The sequence below is a fragment of the Sceloporus undulatus genome, chromosome 4 (genome assembly GCF_019175285.1).
Source record: "Sceloporus undulatus isolate JIND9_A2432 ecotype Alabama chromosome 4, SceUnd_v1.1, whole genome shotgun sequence".
Lineage (NCBI taxonomy): Eukaryota > Metazoa > Chordata > Lepidosauria > Squamata > Phrynosomatidae > Sceloporus > Sceloporus undulatus.
The window spans coordinates 232,503,227-232,527,927 of NC_056525.1; the positions used below are offsets into that span (position 1 = coordinate 232,503,227).

General features: G+C 42.8%; 1 protein-coding gene across 1 annotated transcript; it reads left to right on the forward strand.

The window, feature by feature from the left end:
• The first annotated feature begins 477 nt into the window (after positions 1-477).
• Positions 478-19,872, forward strand: CCN3 (cellular communication network factor 3). The gene is given in 8 exon segments (XM_042464463.1): positions 478-598; positions 2,017-2,138; positions 2,140-2,191; positions 2,194-2,234; positions 2,237-2,246; positions 7,345-7,596; positions 14,587-14,795; positions 18,137-19,872. Coding segments are annotated over 8 exon segments (1,080 nt in total). The 3' UTR covers positions 18,410-19,872.
• The last annotated feature ends 4,829 nt before the right edge of the window (positions 19,873-24,701 follow it).

The window sequence follows — 24,701 nt, forward strand, 5'->3', positions numbered from 1 at the left end:
AATAATAAATAATATAAACCCTGAAGACCACTGGCTGATCTTGGGCAAGTCGCTCTCTCAGCCTCAGAAGAAGCAAACACAACCCCCTCTGATGAAAATTGGCAAGAAAACTCGTGATGGGTCTCCATAAGTCAGAAGAAAACAACTGGAGAGGCACCTACAACAAACCAGAGTTCTACTGTAGTTTTACAGAATCCAGTTGGTGTGTATGGTTTGAGGGTTTGACTATGACTCCGGAGACCAGGGGTCTGTGATTCCCCAATGCTTCCTCTCTGGCAGGCTGGTCTTCCTAGGGAAGGCAAGTGCTGTGCCATGTGTTTAGCGCATCCCTTTTTCCCTTCCTTTCTGGGCGCAGGGTCCTTAATCCTTTCTGATTGGCTCCGCTCTGCTCCCCTTTTGGTTCAATCCGAGGGAGGAGGAGGGGGGCGGAGGCGCGTGCCTATAAACAGGGAGCCCAAGGGCTGCGCTTGCAGAACCATGGAGGATGCGGAGAGGCACCTGGCTGGGCAGAGATGCGCCAGCGAGGAAGAGGCACTCCTCCCTGCCCTTGGGGGCCCTCGCCGGCCCTCCTCTTGCTCCTCTTCCTCTCCTTTCCACGGTGAGTGGGGTTGGGTTGGCAGGCGCTACGTCCGCACTGTAAAAATAATCCGCTTTGACACTGCTTTAAACTCCGTGGTTCCATGCTGTGGGAGCCTGGGGGTTTGCCATTTCTTGTGGGGCCCCCAACAGCTCTCTGACAAAGAAGACTGGTCAAACTGAAACCCACGAAAAATCTTTGGTTGCAGCTGCCTCCACACTGCCAGAGAAATAATCCACTTTAATACCGCTTTAAGTGCCAGGGTTGAGTAGTATGAGAGCCTTGGAATTTGTCATTTGGGTTTTACGAGGGTTTTAATTCTCTGCCAGAGAGCCCTGGGGCCACAAGAAGACAAGAACAAACCAAACTACAAACTACTGATTGCCGCTGCATCCGCACTGCGGAAATAATCCACCTTGGGCACTGCTTTAACTGCCCTAGCTCCATATTAGTGGGATCCTGGGATCTGCCCATTCTCGTAGCCCCACAGCTCTCTGACAGAGAAGTTTGGTAAAACTCGAAACTGTTGGTTTGCGACTCCCATCCACACTGCAGAAATAATCCACTTTGAAAACCAATTTTAACTGCCCATGGCTCCATGCTATGGGGATTGGAGTCTGTTGTGGCACCAGAGCTCTCCAGACAGAGAGAGGCTAAATATCTCACCAAACTACTAATCCCAGGATTCCATAGCATGGAGCCATGGCCATTAAAGCAGTGTCAAACTGCATTCTTTCTGCAGATAGACTTCTTTTTTCTTCTTCTTAGAGCTAGCTGGAGGGGAGGGTTCAGCCCTTTTGGACCACAGACAAAACTCCCGTTCCCAGAATTCCATAGCATGGAATAGCATGGCATAATCGGTTTGACACCGCTTTAGCCATGGCTATGTGCTGTGGAATTCGGAAGTGCGGGTTTTTAATTGTACAGTATATCTTGGTTTTTTTTGTGGGGTTTGGGGCATGTGGCCCTGTTTTACAAGATTTTTTCCAGACGTTTTTCACCAGCCATCTGTGGCTGCATCTTCAGAGAAGTCTTCTGTACAGTATTCTGTTTTTAAGCAAATGATCTGTTTAAATTTGCAAACAGCTGAACTCTATTTTAAATGTGCACTTTGTGACGTTTTTAATGTATTTGGTAAGTTTTTAATTGTAAATTTTAAAATCTTAAACTGCTTTGGTCGAATTTGAAGGAGAGAGAAAAAGCGGACCAATTATAGAAGTAGTAGTTGTAGTTTATTGTGGGCACCAGACCTGTCTGACAGAGAAGGCTAAAGTGTCACAAACATTACTGTACCAGTCCTCAGAATTGGATGCCATTAAGCCAGGGCATTAAGTGGTCTCAAACCAGTTATTTCTTGTGGATGAAGCCAGCTTGCGTTTAGCCGGCTGAGGGGGCTTCTGGTGATGGAGTCACCTGTCTTATTTTTCCTTCCCTTCCAGGTGCCTGGCCATGGTGGGAACCCGAGTGCCCTCTGCCTGCGGATTGCCCACCTGAGCCACCCACCTCGCCCCAGGTTGCACCATCCCTCGATGGCTGTCCTGCTGCCTCACACTGCGCACGGGCAGCGAGGGAGGAGCATGCTCCGGCCAGGGATGCCCTGCGACCAGAGGATTGGCCTTACTGTGACCAGGGGGCAGGGGCCCAAGCTGGTTTCGGGCCATCTGTATGGGTAAGGGGGGGGTCCTTTCGGTCAAATGCACCCAAGAGCCTTGCACCTTTTGAAAAAAAAACTGTTGTGTATGATCATAGAGTTGGAAAGACCACAAGGGCCATCTAATCCAATCCCCTGCCACTGCAGGAACTCTCAATCAAAGCATATCTGACAGATGGCCATCCAGCCTCTGTTTGAAAGACCTCCAAGGAAGGGACTCCATTACACTCCCAGGGGTTTGTTCCACTGTCAAACAGCCTTATTGTCAGAAGTTCATCCTAAGTTGAGGGGAGGTGGGAATCTCTTTTCCTGGAGCTTGATCCATTGCTCCGGGTCCTGTTCTCTGGAGCAGCAGAAAAAACAACACTTGCCCCTCCTCAATATGACTTCCCTTCAAATATTTAAACCGGGTTATCATATACACCTCTAACCTTCTTATCAGGTTAAACATCCCCAGCTCCCTAAGTCATTCCTCATAGGGATGGTTTCCCGACCCGTCACCATTTTAGTCGCCCTCCTTTGGATGCAAAGGATACATTGCATTCAGACGTTTCCAGCTTCAGAAGACCTATCATGGGGTGTTCTTGGCAAGTTTCTTCAAGAGGGGTTCGCTCTTGCCATCCTCTGAGGGCTAGAGCATGTGACTTGCCCATGGTCCACAGTGGGTTTGCGTGAACTAGCCAGCAGGATTCAAATCTTGGTCTGCCAGTCTTTTTCCAGTCGACACTACAACCATTTATCACCTGGCCCGAGTTATAGTCCAATTCCAAACAACAACTATACCACACTGGCTCTCCAACCAGTGGTTATAGCAATAGCAACTAATTTCATACCGCTGTCAGTGCAGTTAGCAGTTTACAAAGTGTAAGCTAATTGCCCCAACAAAGCTGGATACTCATTTTATCAACCTGAGCCCTTGGCTGGGATTTAAATCACAGCCTTGTGGTTTGTGAGTGAGTGGCGGCAGTACCAGGCATTTAAACCACTGTGCCACCAGGGCTCCTCTATTGTCCGGCCCCTCCCCCCCTTAACATCTCTAAATTTGGATGCCAGTAATAAATAAAAAATATTTTTTTATTGTGCATTTTTTCATCCATACATTCATGTACAATCATATTTTAACATTTTATAAGGAAATAGCCAGTGTAGTGTAGCATTTTCAGCAATGGACTGTAACTCTGGAGACCACGGTTTGATGCCCAGCCATGAAGCACACCAGATGACCCTGGGAAAGTCACATGCTATCAGCCTCAGGGGACTGGCAAATTGCCTCTGAACAAATCTTGCCAAGAAAACCCCCCAATAGCCTTAGATATACAGTGCTGTATACTGTAGTGGTTAGCATTTGAGGGCACAGCCAGACTGACTAAAAGGACTACAAAATCCCAGACTGTCTTCCTCTTCTTTCCAATTTTATTTCGGCGTATAGGATTAGAAAATCCTGGGTTTATTCCCCTTCTCAGCCGTGCAGCTCACCAGGTGACACTGAATTTACTCTCGGCCTTCTTTGCAGGGTTGTGAGGACTATACATGGGAGGACTATATGTGCTAATCAGAGGCCTTTGAAAAGGAAGCAGAATCTAAAAGTAATGAAACATGTTGCATTTCTACAATCTTATGCAGTTCTCCTGACAACCCACCAAGGTGTGGCAGCTATAATAGATTTCCAGAATTCCTGTCTTGTAGCTTAACCTTTGGGCAACACTAATTCTTAATAAAATAGCTACTAGCCCTGGTGTTCCAGAATTTTCTTTTGGCTTGAGCTTGGACACATTTAAATCTGGCTGATAATGGATATGCATTGAACCTTGGACCAAGGAAAGGAAATTTAGGATGGATCCCCATTGAAATGTTAATAGCAGCAGGAGAGATGCAGATAATTTCCTCTTTGTAACTGCATCTTCCAGGATGGTCTGCTTCATTAAACATGTCTGTGTGCCTTCAAGTCACCTGTCAGTTTATGGCAACTCCATGTATTTTATCAGGTTTTCTTAGATAACAAATACTCAAGAGGTGGTTTTGCCTGTTCTTCCCTCTGAAATGTCACATACAGCACCTGGTATTTGTTGGCAATTTCCCAAGTCCAAATACTAAGTACCAAGAACTGAGTAGGTTCCAAGATCAAATGGGATCTAGTGCCTTTAGGGTGCAGTCAAAGCTAAATTGGGGAGGGAAGAAAGCATAGCTTGTTTTAACTCCATTATAAGTTGCTTTATGTCCCATATTGGGAGAAGGAAGATACAAAATAAATAAATAGATGGCTAGATTAGACCTCCTTATTGGGAAACTCTTCAAAAGTACAAAGTTTGAACAACTGATCTTGGCTTCAACTGTAAAACATATATCAAAGTAGTGTTGGACTTGTCCCTACCTGAAACCATCACTGCGTTACAGTTTAATTTTTTTTATTAATTAGAGCCAGAAGGTATTTTTTTAAGTAGTGCACTAGACATTTTATCAGGTGTATTTGGCTGATATACCTGGATGTAATAATTTGTGATTACCTGGCAGTCAAAAATACTTAAATGGAATGTGAGATTATTTAGGCAATGTTTCTGTATTTCTGTAACTTATCCTCAGTGAGCAATTTGTGAAGATGACTCAAAGTGTAGATAAATTGTAGCCCCCTAACAATACATTTAGTTGGCTTAAATACCCTAAAAGCACCAGATCCCAACTGATCTTGGAAACTGAGCAACCCTGATTAGTACTTGGATGGGACTGCTAATGAATACCTCATGCTGTAGGCCATACATCAGAGAATGAAACTGGCAGAGAAAGAAACTTGGTATGCTGGGTTCTAAATGGGGTATAGGAAAGCTTGCTTAACCCCTGCCCCATTCTGCCACTCTGACGTGGCCTGTGTTTTCATTAGTAGCATGTGCAATGCTAGCCTATCCATGTCTTCTCAGAAGAACTGAGACACATTGAGCCAATAGGAAGGGCTTCTTTACAGTAAGAACTATTCAACAGCAAACAGACTGCCTTGGAGGGTGGTGGCTTCTCCTTTGAAGGTCTTTAAACAGCTTGGATGTGCATCTTTCAGAAGTGTTTTAGTTGTGTATTCCTGCATGGCAGGGGGTTGTACTAGATTGCCCTTGTAGCCTCTTCTATGATTCCATGACTCGCTCTTAGAGATGCACAGAGCTTGGAAAACTTACTTTTTGAAATCTAACTTTCAGAATCCCCTATCCATCTTGGCTAGGTCTATCCTGGCTGGAGGATTCTAGGACTTACAGTCCAAACCAATAACTCTTCCAGGCTCTGGGTGACTGTGTGGCCTTAGCCATCCAGAATTTTGTATTCCATGCCAAACCTGGAGTTGGATGCAGCCAGATGTGGACATCCCAATGCATACTCCAGCTTCCTTTCTGGCTCCAGTATGTGATCACTTCACAACTGAGGAATGTGCTATGCGCTTGTTAACATGCGTGTTCTGGGAATCTTGACTCAGTTCCCAAGCCGAAGATCAAGAATCTTGCATAGATCTCCCAAAATGAGCAACTGCAATTTGTTTTCAGCAACACAAAAGCTATTAAATTCTATTTCTGTTTTGTAAACTGAACTCAGTGGAAATTTTCAGAAGTGATGTTTGATGATGGAGCAACATTCCATCTGGCTTGCATGAATAGCCAGAACCTGGGAATGTTACCTTTTGGGGACTAAACCCCTAGGGTTCCCCCAGCCTCCATGGCCATGCTGGTTGGGGGATTCTGGGAGTTACAGTAAAGTTAAAGTAAATTCACCAACACTTTGCATGGCCCTGTCCTTGAGTGACATTTACATCTGAAGCTGCATCGCAGGAGACTTCTCTGCAAGGGAGATGTGTTTACTCTGAGGTTGCCATAAATCCCAGGAACGAGGTCCCCAGGATAGTTTAGTATCACACTTCCCCCAGCATGTGTGTTAGCTGACCCACTGCCAAGTGACAAGTGAAACACTTCTATTTAATGACATAACCTGTTGTAAAAACTACAGCATGGAGGTCATTAAGATCAGGGATATGTAAATGTGACCTTCCAGATGTTCAGGGCCTACAACTCCCGTCAGCCCTAGTGAACATAGCACTGCAGTCCAAAAATATTTGGAGAGTCACAATTGTGTACCTCTGAATTAGAGAGAAGGATGGGCTGTGAATCTTTCAAATCTACACTACTGCCAAGGTAGGTGTTTTCTTTCCCTGCTATGAACAAATTGAAAACAAAGCCAAAATAAGCCTTGCATGTTGAAATGCTTTGAAGTTCTCAGGAATCCAGATTCCCAACAGATAAAGCTGGAGAAGACCCTTGGCCTTTTAATGGGTTTGCACTAGTTAGACAAGGAGTTGTTACTGGTAAATATAATCCCTTCTGTCTGGTGATGCCAGAGATGGGACAGTTAATAGAAAAGCATAAATACAGTGGAGCCTCTCCTTACATGGGGGATCCATTCCGGACCCCCCCCCCCCCCGCGTAAGGCAAATTCCGTGTAAGCACACCCCATTCATATAATTGCAGTGCAGCTTCCACGTAAAGTGGAAGCCACATATGGTGCGCCCGCGTGTGGAGTGGGCGCACTGTATATTAATTTGTAATGCACTGGAAAAATCAAGTTCATGAGGATATTTTTAACAGTTTAAAACTGGTGTTTAAATTTACATTATATGACTATAGGAAGAATCTGTATCAAAAGAAAGGTTAAAAAAATACTATCTATCCCACTTGTCCTTGTTTTGAACAGTGGAAAGAAGAAAACATCTACATGAAATTTTGAAAACCCCATTTTTTACATACCTCATCATCCCACCCTTCAGGTGTTCCCTTTTTCTTCCCTTATATTCCCACTAGCTTGCTTACTGATTCTCACGTGGATCCCAGAAAAAGTCCCAGAGTTTATTTTTGTTTTTCAAAAAAGAGTAAATTGCCTTTTCTAGAAGTCTCTAGGTTTCAGAATTCACCTTTTTAATAGATCACAGGATCTCACTCAAAAATCGTGGATTTTCAATACTTTTTTGGCAGTGTCCTGCAAGGAGGCTTTACATGTGCTTGTTGGGGGGTTTTCATAGTAAGTGGAATGAACCATTGTTAAGGTACTGATATTTTGCACACAGCTTGATTACTTTCCTTCTTTGTTTCAGACCTTGAAGGAGACAACTGTGTGTTTGATGGAATTATTTACCAGAGTGGAGAAACATTCCAGCCCAACTGTAAATACCACTGCACATGCAGAGACGGACAGATAGGCTGTGTACCCCGATGTAACCTTGACCTCTTGCTTCCTGGTCCAGAATGTCCCTTCCCAAGAAAAATTGAAGTCCCTAAAGAGTGCTGTGAGCAATGGTCCTGTGACTCCAAAGAGGACGTAGATGTGGGAGGCTTTGCAATGGCAGGTGAGTAACTTACCTGCTGAAAGCCACTTCTGCGGAACAGATGGCCCCACCACAAGTTGCTTGACTCCAGCTCCCAACAGCCCCAGTCAAAATGTCATGTGGTCAGGAAGGTTGCAAATTGTTGTTTGGCCACATCTAGACAGCCACAAGATCCTCTCTTACTATTGCTTAATTTGACCAAAAATATCAGACTACTGTCATGCTTGGTGTGTTCTGCAAAGGAAACACCCAGTCTCAACAAGCAGATGTAAAAATCTGAGGGAGGCAGGGCTGGGCTGGGGTCTGGGACATCAGAAATGGGTCATTGTTTTCTTTTGATTCAACATAATTTAAACCAGGAATGGGAAAAGTAAGGCTTGAGACTTCCCAAAGTGGTTTTGGAGCTCTTGACCTCTCCAGACTCTCCAGAATATACTCCTTTCCTAGCCCCAAATGGTGACAGCCTCTTCAGAAACCCTCCAGAAACTTCAGTTCACTTTTTAAATAGGTTACGGTGGCTTCCAGACTGTGTAACATAAAAACATACTGACCATTCAAAATGAGAAGTTGGCTTCCAGCCACTTCTGGTTTCATTTTCTTCATTCTAGGGGCATTTGGGACAATAAGTGTGACCTCTGGAGAGTTCCAGGGCAGAAAAAATGCATCCAGGACCTGCTGTAATTGCCACCCCTGAATGAACACATGAGTAATACAAGGACCTTGGGATTATTGTTTGAGCCAACAGTGCTGTGCTGCAGCAAAGAAATTGAATGCCATCTTATACTGCATAGTTTCTAAGTCAAAGGAAGTAATAATCCCACTATATTCTGTCCTGGTCAGGCCTAACCTGGCATACTGAATTCAGTTCTAGGCACAGTACTCCAGATGATAGATGACATCTATAGATAACTTGGAGCAGGCTCAGAGAAGGGTAGAGAGGATGGAGAACAAAACATATGAGAAAAAGTTGAAGGAAATGGGCATGTTAAAGACTGCACTTTTTAAACACTTCAAGGGCTGTCACAAAGAGGAGGGGGCAGGGCTGTTCTCTACTGCCCTAAAAGGTAGGACGAAGTCTGATGGTTTAAATTTACAGGAGGGTGGATTTCAACTGAACATTAGAAGGAACTTCTTGACAGAGCAGTTAAGTAATGCAGTGATCTTCTCTAGGTTTTTTAGGTCGGAGAGCCAGCATTGACTAGGGGGTTGGACTCCATGGCCCGTGAGGTCCCTTCCAACTCTGTGATTCCATGTCTCTTTGCTCCAAATTTCATCTAACAAATCTTCTAAGAAACTGCAGAGGATGATTCAATCATTACAGTTTGCCATAGCCAACTCTGCAGTTTGCCATAGCCAGAACAGAATATAGTGGGATTATTATTTCCTTTGACTCTGTACTCCAAATCCTTCACACAGTTATACAGGCATTCCTATTCATTCAGGGTAGGAGAAGATATTCAAGAGATTCCCATCAATGAACCCCTTCTCAGTGCTGGTGAACAGCAGATACTGAAGCCTGCCTCTGGTCAATAGGAGTCTCTGCGCTCATTATGACAGCTTGTTGGCCTTTCAGGCTCAGGGCAAAGTAACTTTTATAAACCCAGATGAATTGTTCAGCTTCCAGGATAATATGTTAAATAAATGAACAAGTGGGCTAATGGTATTTTTAACATGAACCAGTGGCTCTAGATAGATAGACAGACAGATAGATAGTTAAGACATCAATTCTGTCGTTTGGAAGATTGGGAGGCTGGCAGTTTGAGGCTCGAGTGCTGCATGATGGGGAACTGTCACGAATTCCAGCTTCTTCCAAACAATCAGTTCAAAAGCAAGCAAATGCAAATAGATAAATAGGAATACTTTGGTGGGAAAGTTACAGCATTCAGTGCAGTCATGGTGGCCACATGACCACCAAAGCAGTCCTAGGACAACGCTGGCTCTTCAGCTTAGTAATGGAGATGAGCACCGCCCCTACAGTCCAATTACAACTAGACATTCACGTCAAGGGACTACCTTTACCATTATACAAACACACACACACACATGACTTTTTATCCTGTCCTTTTTTTTAAAATCAAAAATGGGACTCAATGCAGCTTTATAGGAGAGATACAGGCTACTGAGAATATTCTGGAGGAAATGTTCAGCTCCAGACTAAAACCAAGAGCAGGTGTTGAACTCCAGTACCATGGAAGCCATCACTGCCTATGGGGCTGAATTAAGAACCAACACTGCATAGATGGTGGATGGATGAATGGATAGATAGATAGCAGTATGAAAGGGCAAAAAAGGTTGTACAATTTCTGATGGTATGCAGGCTGAACATGAATGTTCAGTTGAGTTGCATTTAAGACAATTCATCCTTCCTCTTCATTACTTCTCAGACAAGATGTGGTTAAATGATTTTATGATCAATTCTCTGTGCCCCTGGCTAACAACTGTTCCAGACTTTTCTTGTTGTTTGCCTTCAAGTCATTTTTGACTTATGATGACCCTAAGGCATACTGAACCTATCATGGGATTTTCTGAGGCTGAGAGTGTGTGACCTTCCCAAGGTCATTCAGTGGGTTTCTATAACTGAGCAGAGAATTGAACCCTGACTTTCAGTCATAATCCAACACTCAAGCCACTACACCCAGACTATTTTGTGCCTGAAAATCTCTAAAGCTAGGGAGATTCAGTGCCCCACCAACATAGAAGTCATCAGCTGCCACTTCTCATGGAGCAAATTATAAATTCAGATTCTTGATTCTAACCAGAGTCCATCAAGGGAATCAGTATTTCTTGAATGCCATTCTTATATGGGAGAAACTCAGGGAATATAGTTTGTTGATTTCAGTTTGGCAAAATGACTTAAATCAGACTCAAGATGAGTCCCAAGTCCAAATGTACCTCTTAAAAGGCATATGGAATAACAGCCATCTGTGGTCTCAAGCACATTCCAAGCTTAATCCTCATTTTATGTTCTTTATTACATTCTTCTTCCTATAAAGTTGGGTAATGTTTACATTCATACAGCTCCTGTGTATGATGTGATGTCAGCGGGACCCTGTCATAAAGCCTTACTTCGTCATGACAGAGGAAAAAAGCTTGCATAAAAAACTTGTTCCATAAGAAGTATTTAATGAAATTCCTTTATGATGCCAGACATAAAGCAATCAGGTTTTTACTATCTTTGGGTAAACCATAAAAGCAGACTTTGTCTAGAAGTATAAAAGTGTAGCTTGCATCTGTTGACGCTTATACAGCAGGGGTGTGGAGTGGGCTCAGTATATGTCAAGTATACTTTTCCTTGCAAAAACAGATGTTGGAAGTACTGTATACTGATAGAAGAAATAATTGTGTATTTCACTATTGTAGAATGCACACACAGGAAACTGATACCTAGAGTGCATCTACACTGTAGAAATAATGCAGTTTGATGCCTCTGTAGCTCCATTCTGTGGAATCTTTGGATTTGTAGTTGCAGCCTTGCAAAACTACATATTCCAGGATTCAGTAGGATGAAGCCCTGGCAGTTAAAGTGGTGTCAAATTGCATTATTTCTACAGTGTACATCTACAGTGTATTTCTACATGCACACTGAGTTTGAAGTCTGGCATTTTGATTCCAGATCAAGAAGAAATTCTCAAAGATCACCTCTCTACCCCTTTCCTCCAGAGCTAGTAGAACTCTGCTAAATGCTACTTTGCAACCAGCCCAGTGATTTGCTCTTGATTCTCAACTTCTAACTGTCACATTTGTCAAGACAGGTTTGCAAAATATATGTGATCAAGCTCTGAAACTAGACAGTAGGAGATCCTCTGTAGTGCTTTCCCCATTATTAACAGACACAAACTAAATATGTAGTTGCTTTTTTAAAGTGCAATTGGATTAGCTTGCTTAGCATATTGAACACTGATATTTTCTCCTAGCACCAAGACACCAAACAATTTTCCAGATATCATCTCCTACTTTAAGTGGAAATTTTGTCAAAGCTGTACTGATAGTTGGTTGAATCAGACTGGCAATTTTGTGACTAAAAGGGCCCTTTCAATTTGCAGGAATTGTTGAGATCTAGCAGAAGCTCCCTGCTGGAAGAAATTGGTGGGCAAGTGCTATCTTCACTGACTCTTACTCCTGCATCACTTCTCATCCTCCTCTGGTGGATGTTCTAGTCATTTACAGAAGTTTCTTTGACAGCAAAGAAGATTTGAGGAGAGCATAAAGATAGGCTCTCTACTCCCTTCCTCCCGAGAAACTGGCTACTCTAGAGCCATACCAATGAATTGTTCTTTGATACCCTGGAAACTGGTACCAACACATGAGCTCTCTCACATTGACAGCCCTCCTGCTGTTAAATCACTCTCTTTAAGCTGAAGATAACATCTCTAGTTTGGAATTGGGGAAGCTAAATCTTCCACTATAGCTGAGGGAGGATGGCCAGTTTAAGGCTACAAGACAAGCCACACAGCCAATACCATTCTGTCTCCAAACATATGCCACCTAAAGAGGTTGCTTCATTCTTCCAAATGCTAGTTAACCTGTCCTTTCCACTCCCAAGTCAAGGTGTATAGCACCCAAAGCCTAATCTCAATTATACATGAAGCAAAAAATCCTGTAGACACCTTTCACCACCCCAGCAGTAAAAAATAAAGTAATAGGAATAATAAATAACTAGTAATTTACTGTGTTTTTGTCACACTGAATACTCTTTATCTCATGGTAGGGTTGGTCCTATCTCTTTTTTGAGTTAGAACAGTTTGAGACCAGTTTAACTGCCCTGGCTCAGAATCCTGGGAATTGTAATTTATTGTGGCACCAGAGCTCTTTGACAGAGAAAGCTAAATGTCTCACAAAACTACAGTTCCCAGAATTCTCTAGCATTGAGCCAAGGCAGTTAAAGTCATCTCAAACTGAATTATTTCTGCAGTGTGTTTTAGACCCATGACTGGAGACCAGGGATCAATTCCCCACTTGGCCATAAAACCCACTGTCTGACCCTGGGCAAGTCACATGCTCTCAGCTTCAGGGAAAGGCAAAGGCAAAGCTCCTCTGTACAAATCTTGCCATGATGCCTTAGGGTCAACATAAGTTGAAAACGACTTGAAGGCATGCAGCAGCAGCCACCGCTGCTGCCCAAGACCAGAATAGGGATAATGTGCAAAAAGCTAATCTAACGTCCAAAATCAGAATGCTACCTCAGCAAAGCCTCTGTTTTACAGCCCTACCACCTAACATGACTAGGGCATCAGATGCAGATTGTAAAGTATGGATAAGTTTGTATGGAAAGAAGACAGTCTTTCCTGGTCCAAAGAAGCTGAAAGCTTTACAATTAAAAGCTAACACTTTGAGTTTGATTTGGTTGCAGATTAAAAACCAGTGCAGCAGATGGAGTATAATAGCCAGTTTATGACCAATATAATATGGTTATAAACCAGAAAATAACATGTCTACAGAACTTTGTACTAGCTGTAATTTTTGAACGGTCTTCAAAAATAGCCTCACATAGGCTGGCATTATGTTAGGGACTTATACACATGTACATTTTCCTTACATCTGTGTCTATCCTTTTTTTTTAGTGCTGCAAAGTTTTGTATTCTCTTCTTCCCTTAGCAGTGCCCAAAGCAACCCCCCTCCTCCAATCTATAGTACCACCTTAGAAGCCCTACCTGTGCTTATGTGCTTCATGGGCCAAGGATCAGAGAAGTATCTGGCTACATCTTTGTGGCCAGAATTAAAATGATTATCTCAGGACTGAGACCTCCAGAGGGCTCTGGCTCATCTCATGCTGTAATTATTTCATGTCTCACTGCAGGGATGTGTCTGTATACAGGGACAGAAACATAGCCAGATGCCTTCCTGACCATCTTTGCTCCCCATGAAGCATAGAATGTTGCATATGCTGTGTTTTATTATGTATTCAATCAACTGTGTTTTTCTCATGAACATACCTTCATTAAAATGCCTTGTTGGTTTGCAAGATAGTTGTAGAACTCTGAACAAGACAAATGCTTAAACTTGTACTTTACTAGCCACAAACCTTTGGCTTGAATCTACATTTAAATTATTCATTTGTCCATTGTGCTGAAATTAAGGGGAAAACCCCTTTGCCATTGTATCCTCAAGCAGCGCATTGCCTAAATCTCTTGTTAAGTAATCATATATCCTTTACTCTGGGGGCAAGTCTTGTCTGTTGCTACTCCTAGGAAAAAGAACTCGGGAAAGATCTGTCCTACTCCCTATTTGTAATGAGGACAGACTGCCAAGTAGATGAATTTCTGAAGGGGAACATCAAGTGGTATTACTCAATGGGCTTCTTAGGCCCAGTACAGATTTTGAGAAAGGGGTGGCCAGAGGCCGACCCTTTCTCCTCCAGATCTTTGCCATGTCACCGCACAGCCACAACAATCCACTGCAAAAAGAAGCTCCATAATGGAGCTCCTTCCTGTGATGCCATTTGCACCCTGGGGCATTGTGGTGATGTGTCTTGTGCACCACGCTATTTGGGCACACCGCACAAGACATGTCATGGACATGCGCGCTGTATGAATGGCACTGCATCAAGATGGCACCACCCATATGTACTAGGGCTTGGGAGCATGTGGTTGCTGCATGCTCCCAGACCCTAGTATCGGCACCACCACGCCACTTTTGGTCCATCTGTACCGGGCCGTAGTCATGCTCAAAATACAGTAGAGGACATTTTGGAATTCTTCTTGGACAGAAGGTTGAAATATAGGACATATCCTGGAAAAGAAAGATGTGTGGTCATCCTGGGTGGAGGGATATATGGCTCAAACCAGCATAGTGGACATATACAATTATTGCACTTTGCTGAGCTGTAAAGATTTATAGCTAGTGTCTGTTGTAGTAGTCTGTAAATGGGAAGTGACCAAAGTATGTGTCATCAGCCGCATCTGTCTTTTCCAGTTACACAATTGCACTTAATGCTGAATTTTACTATTTTGTTTGAGTCTACCAAAGAACAGTGTTGATGGGCAATGTCTCTGTTGTAAATTTTGCTTACAGCATACAGACAACAAGCCACTCTTGGAATGGATGGTTCAGATTCGAGTTCCAACTGTATTGAGCAGACAACGGAATGGAGTGCATGTTCCACAAGTTGTGGAATAGGTATCTCCACTCGGGTCACCAACAAGAATCCAATGTGTGAGTTGATGAAAGAGACCAGACTCTGTGAAGTACGGCCATGTGAAAAGAGCCAGTTGCCGCAGAAGGTATGACTTGGCCTCTGGCTGACAAACAAGTCCATTGCATAGTGTGCTAACACTATATAAACCAAGTGTGGGAAACTGTAATCCTCCAGATGTTTTGAGACTCACAAATGGTTTACAGCTCTTGAGAGCCTCACCTATATAACCAATTGCAGGGAAATATGGGAGCTGCCTTTCCATTAAATCTGGCCCCAGGTGTTTTTGGGGACTTGTAGGTGATTTGTGGTTCCTGTCAGCCAGAATCATCTTAAATAGTGGTGAAGAACTATGGGAGTTGAAATTCAAAAACAGCGGGAGGGCCACAGTTGCCAGCCCACACTATAAACATGAGACAGCATAGTGTAGTGATCTGAGAGTTGACAGTCTCCAAGAGACATGGTTTGAATGTCCACTCAGCTGTAGTAACCCTTTGGGTGATCTTGGGCAAGTCACACTGTTCTCTTGATCCAAGAGGGAAGCAATGGCAAATCTCTGAATAGGTCTTTCCAAGAAAACTACATGATAATGGTCACCATAAGTCAGAATTGATTTGAAGGCACATAAGAACAGCAATAAAAATGTGCTTGGGGGAATGGTTGGCCTCACATTCGTCAGCAGCTGTTATACAGAACTGCATTCCAGGTGGCATCCTTTAACTAACATAAGCAAATGTAAGTCCACTTAATGCTTGTGTTTGTATTTTTTGGTCCAGAACTCACCATTGTGCTGCGATAAGGAGCCCTAGTGGCACAGTGGTCAAATGCCTGTACTGTAGCCACTCACTCCCAAACCATAAGGTTGCAAGTTCAGTACCAGCCAGGGCTCAAGCTCGACTCAGGCTTGCATACTTCCAAGGGAGTTAAAATTAGTACCCAGCTTGATGGAGGTGATTAGCTTACAGTTGTAAACCATTTAGTGACTGCTTAGGTGGTATGAAGCGGCATATAAATGAAACTGCTATTGCTATAGGGCCCCCTGCCCAACCATTCTGTTGCTGGTGAAGAGTAGAGAGGATCACAGAAGCATCTGCCTATGCTCACAGAATGAAATGCACATTGAGGACATCAGTTGCTGAGACTTCTGGAGGACACCAATAGATCTTGGTGTCAGATATCCTTGGTCTGTATCTGGCTATGGAGACAGAGCCGGTCTCTACTCTGATCCTCTCACTGTCCACCAGCAGTGGAGTGGCGTTCTCTGTGTGTGTGCATGTGCGTGCTGAAGTCTTGTGGGAGGGGGTTGACAAGTAACAGAGTTCTGCATGAGGAACTCTTACATTATGCTCCATCATGTTGGATCTTGGTCTTTGCTATGGGAGAAGATAATAGCCATCTTGACCAGTAGCTATGGGTGGCCCTAATTTCCAAGTTTGTGACTAGCTGGTTACTTTGTGTTTCTTTTGACTAAAAGTGAATGAAACTGCAAGTGGGTAGGAAATTACATTAGGAGGGCAAATGATGATCCCCATGGGGGTGGCGGTCAGGCTTTTAAAGTACTGGACTGAGACAGAGGGTTCTGGGAGCTGCTTGGAGAGTGTGTGGTGCAACAAGAGGGTTGCAGTCTGTTGTTGTTGTTGTTGTGTGCCTTCAGGTCAGGTTTGACTATGGCACCCCTGAGGGAACCCTATCATGGGGTTTTCTTGGCAAGATTTGTTCTGAGGAAATTTTCAATTGCCTTTCCCTGAGGCTGAGAGAGTGTGACTTGCCCAAAGTCACCCAGTGAGTTTCTATGCCTGAGCAGGGAATCAAACCCTGGTCTCTGGAGTCATTGTCCAACACTCAAACCATTATGCCATGCTGGCTCTCCTAAATAATAATAAAATGGTGTAACAAGAGGCTTGCAGTCTGTTACTGCTCCCAAATCCTTTAGGTACTTAAAAATGCTTGAAGCCTACTTCAGGGGTATTCTTGAGCTTTCAAGTGTGTAATTTCCTCTGGTGCATGGCCAGAGGACTGATTCCTAAATCCACCACTTCCACACAAAAAGCATTGTTTCCAAACTCTGTTAATTTCAGCCTTAAAAAGAGGCATCTGCTAGCTAGTTCCTAACCCAAAGGCGCCCTCTGCTGCCTCTCCATGCCATCCACATGCATCAAGATTTGACCCTATGGGGTTCTCCCCCCGTTTGAATGGTATGTTGTGACCAAAGGCAGATCTCCTCAAAACAAACTTTGTGTGCCCCAGTTCCTGGGGCAGAGCTAGACTTCTGGCTTGCAAGGAAGGGAGATATTTTTTTTTAGAATCATGAGCCAAGTGCTAGTAGAGTATCAAAGGCAGATAAATACAGTGTAAGAATTTAGTAACAGGGTGACTCTGGGCACATGCAGAGAACAAAAATATATAAGAACCAGATTCCTTTCACACACAAAAAAGTGTCTGCTAGGGCTAGATCCAAATTTTTAGGAACATGCAACTGGGCTGGTAGAAGCAGACTTCGCTCTCTATTCCTGTGTAGTTTAGTGTAGTATCTAGACTGAGGAAAGCAACAGTACCACACTGTTCTGCTTTGGTGAGACCTCACCTAGAATATTATAGCAGTTTTGAGCACCATAATTGAAGAGGGTTATTAACAAGTTGGAGTGTGTCCAAAGGAGGATGACCAAATGTCTGGAGAAATTAGCTACCTGAGTATCATTCACTAAATAGCTGGGGGGACACACTTTGTTCACCTGGACCTATGCTTTTTTAACATGCTAGGGGAGCTCGTGAGGCAGACTTATTTGCTCTCCCCTTTTGTTTTGCTTTGCACACATGCTCAGTAAAGGATTCTGGAAGAGCTGCTGTTTACCTTGCCTGTTGGACACAGGCAAACATGACTATAATAAGCTCAGCCAAAGTAGAATCCCACTCTTTCCTAGTTTAAGTTTCACCTGCTGCTCAACCCAACACCAAACATTCCATGTTTCTTCAGCCTTCCTTTACCATCCAACACTGCCAAAAAAGTTTCAGCTAGACAGATGATGAAAAGAAAAAGGAAGGTGGGCATAGCTTTCAGAGACTTTGGTAACTGAGGTGTGTGTGTATGCGTATCCAAGTTTCTGACTTATGGCACCCCTAAGACAAGCCTATTGTAGGGTTTTCCTAGCAAGATTTGTTTAGAGTTTTACCATTGCCTTTCCCTGAGGCTGAGAGCACGTGATTTGCCCAAGGTCACCCAATAGGTTTCATGGCTGAGCTGGGAGTTGAACCCTGATCTCTAGAGTTGTAGTTGAGCACTCAAACCACTATGCTACACTGACTCCACCTGGTTTGATTTGTCTCATCTGTGCCATGTATTATGGATGGTTTTGCAACTTATTAAAATCGTGCTGGCAAGGTACAGTAGTATTGTTCTAACTGTTAATTTGTGTGACTGTTCTCTCTTAGAAGGGGAAGAAGTGTGTCCGGGCCAAGAAGTCTCTAACAGCTATCCACCTGGAGTACAATAACTGTACCAGTGTCCTGATGTATAAACCTCGTTATTGTGGCATCTGCAATGATGGACGATGTTGTACCCCACACACCACAAAAACAATCCAGGTTGAGTTCCGTTGTCCTGCAGGCAACCTCATCAAGCACCCTATGATGTCCATCTCTACCTGTGTTTGTCATGGAAACTGTCCTCAGGATAGCAATGCTTTCTTTCGAAAGCTTGGTTGAACAAGCTAGTCAAGAGTATAAAATGAACTACTTCAAAAGGGGAAATATTTTAAAAATTAATATCTAAAATGGAAATATCCATCTGGATAATGTTGTTCTGTTTCCTTCTAAACAGTCTTTGATAGAGTTGGGTTAAGGAAGTATTGTACTTAAAGATACAATCTCTTTTCTATTTGCTTCATGTGGAGTTCTTCAGTCTTTGCTTGCTCCAAACGTTGTCAACTCATCTAAACATTACCATGGAACATTGGCTGGGGGAGGGAAAGTATTCCAACATGCCTTTCTTTATTAATGTTAAGGTTTCTTACAAATGGTGAACACTAAGGTTCTGGTTCCTTAGTTTTGTGTGCCATTTCAACATTCTTAAAGAAGTGTAAACTCCATGCACAAGATGTTTGTATTCAAAATGGCCTTATTGTTGCACCATTATATGCATCCAGATGTTGAGCACAGCATGTATCTATAAAGTAAGAGGCTGAAATCTTAATACTGAAACAAAACCATGTTAGGCAAGGGAGTTTTTCTCTGATGGAAGCCAAAGACAGTTCCCAAGAAGCACAAAACTGAATGCATTTTTCTTTTCCAGCAGATGAACATGACTGTAAAATGTAAAAACTCTACAGTTTCTTTTCCTGTCCCCACCAGTCAGTGCACTTCTATACCATTTCAGTTTTTGTTCCAGCCCAGAGGCTGGCACTAGCAAACATGTACAGCCTGTCCATTGACACTTTTCTTTATCTACTGATACTTGAAGTATCTCCAAAATTGTACAAACCTGGGAAGACTGCAGGTCTTGAAAGATCATTGACAAATGCATTTATTATGTCTCGAGTATGGTTACCATCTGGAAGACTCTCCCATGGCTAGGACAAAAAAAGAGTGAGGCAGTGGCAGATGTTCTTGAAACCCACTTAAATGAGCACTGATCATTTTTGAAGTCTACATGAACACACACTGCCCATCTCCTTCTTGATCTTACCTTGTGAACTGGTTTTGTGGGCTATTCCAATGTGCTCTGACAAAAAGAAAAAGAAAATCAGTTACAGAGAATAGGAGCTGCAGTTTTTAAATGTGTGCTGCAGTAGCCAGTGCACTGAAATAGACTTGCAAGCACATGAAGGCAGTTCTGTCATGCTCGTGTGAATTTATCTCTTCAGATAGATCTACTTGAACTAGGATTATTGCAGACCCCAGTACAGTATATTTCAACTTGTGTTTCATAGCCAAATTTTCTACAATCAGATTTAGTATGACAGAGTATTCACTTTGTATTCTGGGCTGAAGCTTAAGGCTGCACTTTCTTTTTGTGGTGAGAAAGCAAACATTGTAAATCTCTAAAATTAGATCTGTGTTTTATAGAAATGGCAATGTAAATAGAAAGTATACATAGGACAGTCATGTTTGTTTTTGTTTTTTGTAAATGTTCAAATGTTACTGAATAAAATTTATCTTACTGTGTAATAGCAAGAGTGTTTTGAATCATCCAGGGGTCTCCTTAAGCTAAAAGTGCTTAGTTGGTCTGCTGCAGGAATGAGGTCCTCCAGATTACATTGGCCTATAACTATCAGAATTCATCAATTTGGCTTTGTTGGCTAAGGCTGATGGAAGGTGCAGTCAAACAGCAGCAGGAGGACTAGTTTGGCCACGTCATGCCTAGTACAATCTACTTGATTACAGTATGGCATATATTGTCAGGGATTTGAAGGGTTAAAACACAGCACACAGGGAAATGCTTGATGTGTGTATGTTTGACCATGAGCATTCAGCAGAAGGACAAGGTTGATGAGCACAGCTGATGCTCATTGGCTCAAGGACATTTCAGTGTCTAGGTGCACGTAGCCATGGATGATGAAACCATGTGTCTGGATTCCACAGGGGACACATGACGTGGTTACACACAGGAACTCACTGGGTTTGGGAGACCACATGGTCTGGAGTCTATATAAACTCAGGGGTTGCATGTGATAGTGGGTGGGTTTGTAGTAGGAGTTGGTTTGGTATGGTTTGGAGTTTTGGAGATCTGTATTTGTATTATAGCACTATGAATAAAGAGCACTTCGGGAGACTTTGCTTCTCTGGTGGTTTATCAGAAGAAGTCTGGCATCGGTTTGCTGTGTGTCACCAGAGGTTCCTGCATTGTTTCAGTTCCTGGAAGACATCCAGTTGCTTGTTACCTCAACTACTTTTGGAGTCACGCTTCAGCTTCTAAAATTGCTAGCTCTGCTACAAAGGTCTGATTTAACCCCAGGACTCATTTGAGTTGCTGGCAGTGGTTGTTGGACCCCAGCGGTTGCGCTGACATACATGTCACACACAGTCTCTCTCTCTCTCTCTCTCTCTCTCTCTCTGTGTGTGTGTGTGTGTGTGTATATATATATATATATATCTCAGAGCAAGTTAGATGAATGACCCATCCAATGAAGTATCAGATCTTGTTCTTTTTCTTTTGGATTGTGACTCACTGTGGCCATGTTGGCTGTCATTTTTATGTCATTTCACACCCTCAAAGCAGCTGGAAGCTGCTGATTTTGGCTTATCTGTTTCGGGCCAGAGTTGTGCTTACAACATTTCACATTGTGGCTATGTATTATGCACTTTGCTCATTCTTTGCTGTGTATTACACAATGGCACCCAGTCATTGACATGTGTTATGCAATGTTGCTATTCTGCATGGGGGTTAGTAGTGCACTAGGGAGGTGCAGTAATGTGCCCGCACTGGGTGACACCCCAGAATGGGGGTTGACACCTGGTTGGGCCCTCCCCCTGCACTATTCCATGCTGTCCACATACATCCTCCCCCTACTCAGCCTGCCCCCCATGTCCCTGTGCTCCTTTTACTGTTCTCATGTTCCTCCCATGTGTCCAGACCCACTGCGATTTACTGTAAAGCCCTGAAACTGTCCCACATGGCCATTTTGTGCTTTGCTGCAAGCAAGCAGACTGTATCACCATAGCCAGATGGACAATTATTACAGCAGCACTGAGCCCCTAGAGGGCCTTGGTGGATTTCAGCAGTGATGTCACCATTTTGCATCTAGCTATGGAAATGTATATATATATTTATCCACCTAGACAACCAGGAAATCAAAAGAGTAAAAGAATTCCCATTCTTTGGATCAAACATCGACCAGGAAGGAGGCTGCAATCAAGAAATCAGAAGAAGACTAGTAATAGGAAGGGCAGCTATGAAGGTACTAGGAAAAAAATCCTAAAGAGTTAAGATATACAACTGAGCACTGAAGTTAGGTTCATCTAAGCCACTATGTTCCCCATTGCCATGTATGGATGCGAAAGTTGGACAGTGAAGAAAGCTGATAGGAGGAAAAACAACTCATTTGAGATGTGGTGCTAGAGAAGAGTACATAGGATTCCATGGCTGTGGATGCTGTAGAGATAGGAATACTAATCCCTTTAGTACTCCAAACAAGACATCCTCATGCATAAGGGACATTTATACTGTACATGTGTAAGTCCCTAACAGAATTCTGGCCTATGTGTGCTTTTCAAGTACGTATTCTTTTTAATGGTTTTATTTTTAACTGCTTTTAATTCTACTGTTAGTAACAAAATCCATTATCATGGTCTGCATTTCACAACTTTACATGTACATGTACAGGTGCAAAGAAACACTGTTAGTGAACTGTGTGGATGTATAAGACAAATTATTTTACTGATGCACATTAGCCCTCCCTAGCTGTTTTCTTGAGGCACAGCAGAACTGATGTGCATTAGTCACATTGTGCATCAATCCCGATCCACCTCAGTCACTTTGATGGCTTCTCTATACAATAATGTAAGAGCAGCCTTTTACAGGATATAGATACTACAAAAATGCCCACATCTAATTCCTGAACACTTAAGTCTACATACAATGATGCAAGTTCCCAAAGGATCCCAAGCTAAATACTCTTTTATATGATGTGATTTTTTTAAAACTCTCTTTTTAACCTTTATAAACCACCTAGGAAAAAGGTGGGGAGTAAATACAAACATAAATAAATAAAACGTAAAAGTCAAGCTTCCAGGAGAGGCAATTCACCATGGGTGGGGGGCAGAAAAAGATAATTGAGGACATCTGAAGTGCTATGGTTTGACTACCCCTGGTAGAAACAGTGGAAGATTTTTTTAAAAAACCTACAGTAGTAACATTTTAATATACTGCAATTAGTTATTGCTTTCATGAATGTTTTGATTTGTTCTGGCACTAGATGGTGTAACATCAGCATTCCACTTGTTTCTGCAAATGTTTTCCCATAAAGTCAAAGCCTATAGCCAGGAGAGCTGTTCTGTCCTACAGCAATCCTAACATATCCCTTTTTGAAATCTGGTACCAATGGTTAAATCCTGTTTCATTTATCCAGAGTGTTTGTGCACTGCGTTTGTGTGTGTGTGTGTGTGTGTGTGTGTGTGTGTAGTTTATTTGCTTCTGCATTTGTTTATTTTTGCTTAGATGTCTTCAGATTCTGGAACAGTAAGTTACAATGGAATGGAGCAGCAAAAATAATTATAATTATTGATCAAGCAGTCATTCTCATCAAGATAAATATTTCATCATGCAGAAACAGCTGCTGTTGTTTCTGAGGAATGTTCGTATAAAGAGTTTTCCCTTCACTCAATTAAACTCTGGGATAATTTCAGTGAACAATACCGGAAAGCATTTTTGTTCTTGTTGTGCACCTTCAAGTAATTTCTGACTTACAGCAACACTAAGGGGAACCTATCATAGGGTCTTCTTGGCATGTTTCTTCAGAGGGGGTTTGCCATTGCCGTCCTCTGAGGCTGAAAGAGTGTGACTTGCTAAAGATCAATCAGTTGGTTTCCATGGCTGAGCTAGGATTTGGTCTCCCAGTGTCCTAGTCCAATGTTCAAATCACTACACCATGATGGCACTCAAGGAAAGCATTGCAAGACATAAATCAGTGTCCTATTAAAATATTTATATCTTACTCTTTTAAAAAAATTGAAACATTTTACAATAAATAAACTATAATTAAATCACAATGTTAGAAATAGAGGATGAAAGGGAGGCCTGCAAGAGAGATCAGGAAACTATAGCCCAAGGACCACAGACATGCCAGAAGTGAACCAGAAGCAAATCAGGCAGTCATTGCAGAGTGCCTTAATGCTGGCAATCAGGATTCATGTTGGCCTTGCTCAGTAGATATTTCACACTTTGGTGCCACTGAAGACAAGACACTCTCTCAGTGGGCACTTTTCCCTGAAGGCCCTTCTCCTCAGGTCTCTCACTGTTTTGAGAGAAATGTTGGAAATGCAGATACGATGAAAGCAAAAAAAGGCAGAATGAAAGGGCATTTCCTCCCTTTCCCCCATACCATTTTTTTTTCCTTCTAAGCGCCCCTTGCCAGCCACAAAGATACTATTAATCTGCCTGGGATGAAAGCAAACATAGTACATGCTACCTGGCTCCATCAAGGTTAATAGTGCTGGGAAATGTGAGAGACAGTACTATACCGGTCTGGCAAAGCAATCAAATGTAGGCAACGTTGAACAACCACCAGTCCCACATCTACCCACACAAGATTTAGCAGAGAAAAGAAATAAGCTTAGTCTTCACTACAAAGCACCATTTCTCTGGCCACCCTAAAGGAACAAAGGGCCTGCCCTCTGCCAGCCATTCCCACCTGCTGCTGCCGTCTTCAGCCACCTGGGCCCCACTGTGGCTCCCGCTCCTCTTCCCACTGTGCCCCCATGCATTCCCAGCCCAGCCACACATTGAAAAAAGGGCACCCTGAAAGTGCCTCCTGGGTTTGGCAGTACAGAAAACAGATCAGGCAACTATGGATCACCAAAGCTCTATTGTGGGAGAAAGTGTGACAAGAAATGATGCCAAACTGGAATGCTTAAATTAGTGGGATTGTGATGAAACAGCAAACGGATATAATAAAGTCCTGAGAAACAGAAGGCTCAAGAGGTGGAGACGAACTATATTCCATCATCAGTGCCACCAGTTTGATCAAATTAGAAGCCCCACCCATGGCTGCATGAAAGGAAAAAAACAAAAATGTCAGGAGATGAATCACAGATATTTCAAAGAATCTGTGGTTTGGCCTTCAGAATAAAAGTAGAAACTATTATCCCATGTACCTTTATGCCCTGCTTCAGAACTGTTCTCCCTGACTTTATGTTTCTATTTTTAAACTAAAACAAAAAACCCGAGATCCTGCTGCAACAGTATTAAATCTGATGAGAGAGAATTAAATATTCTTACTACTGGAGAATTCTGACCCCTGAATTTTAACTCAAATATGAGAACTAAACAGAGCTCACAGTC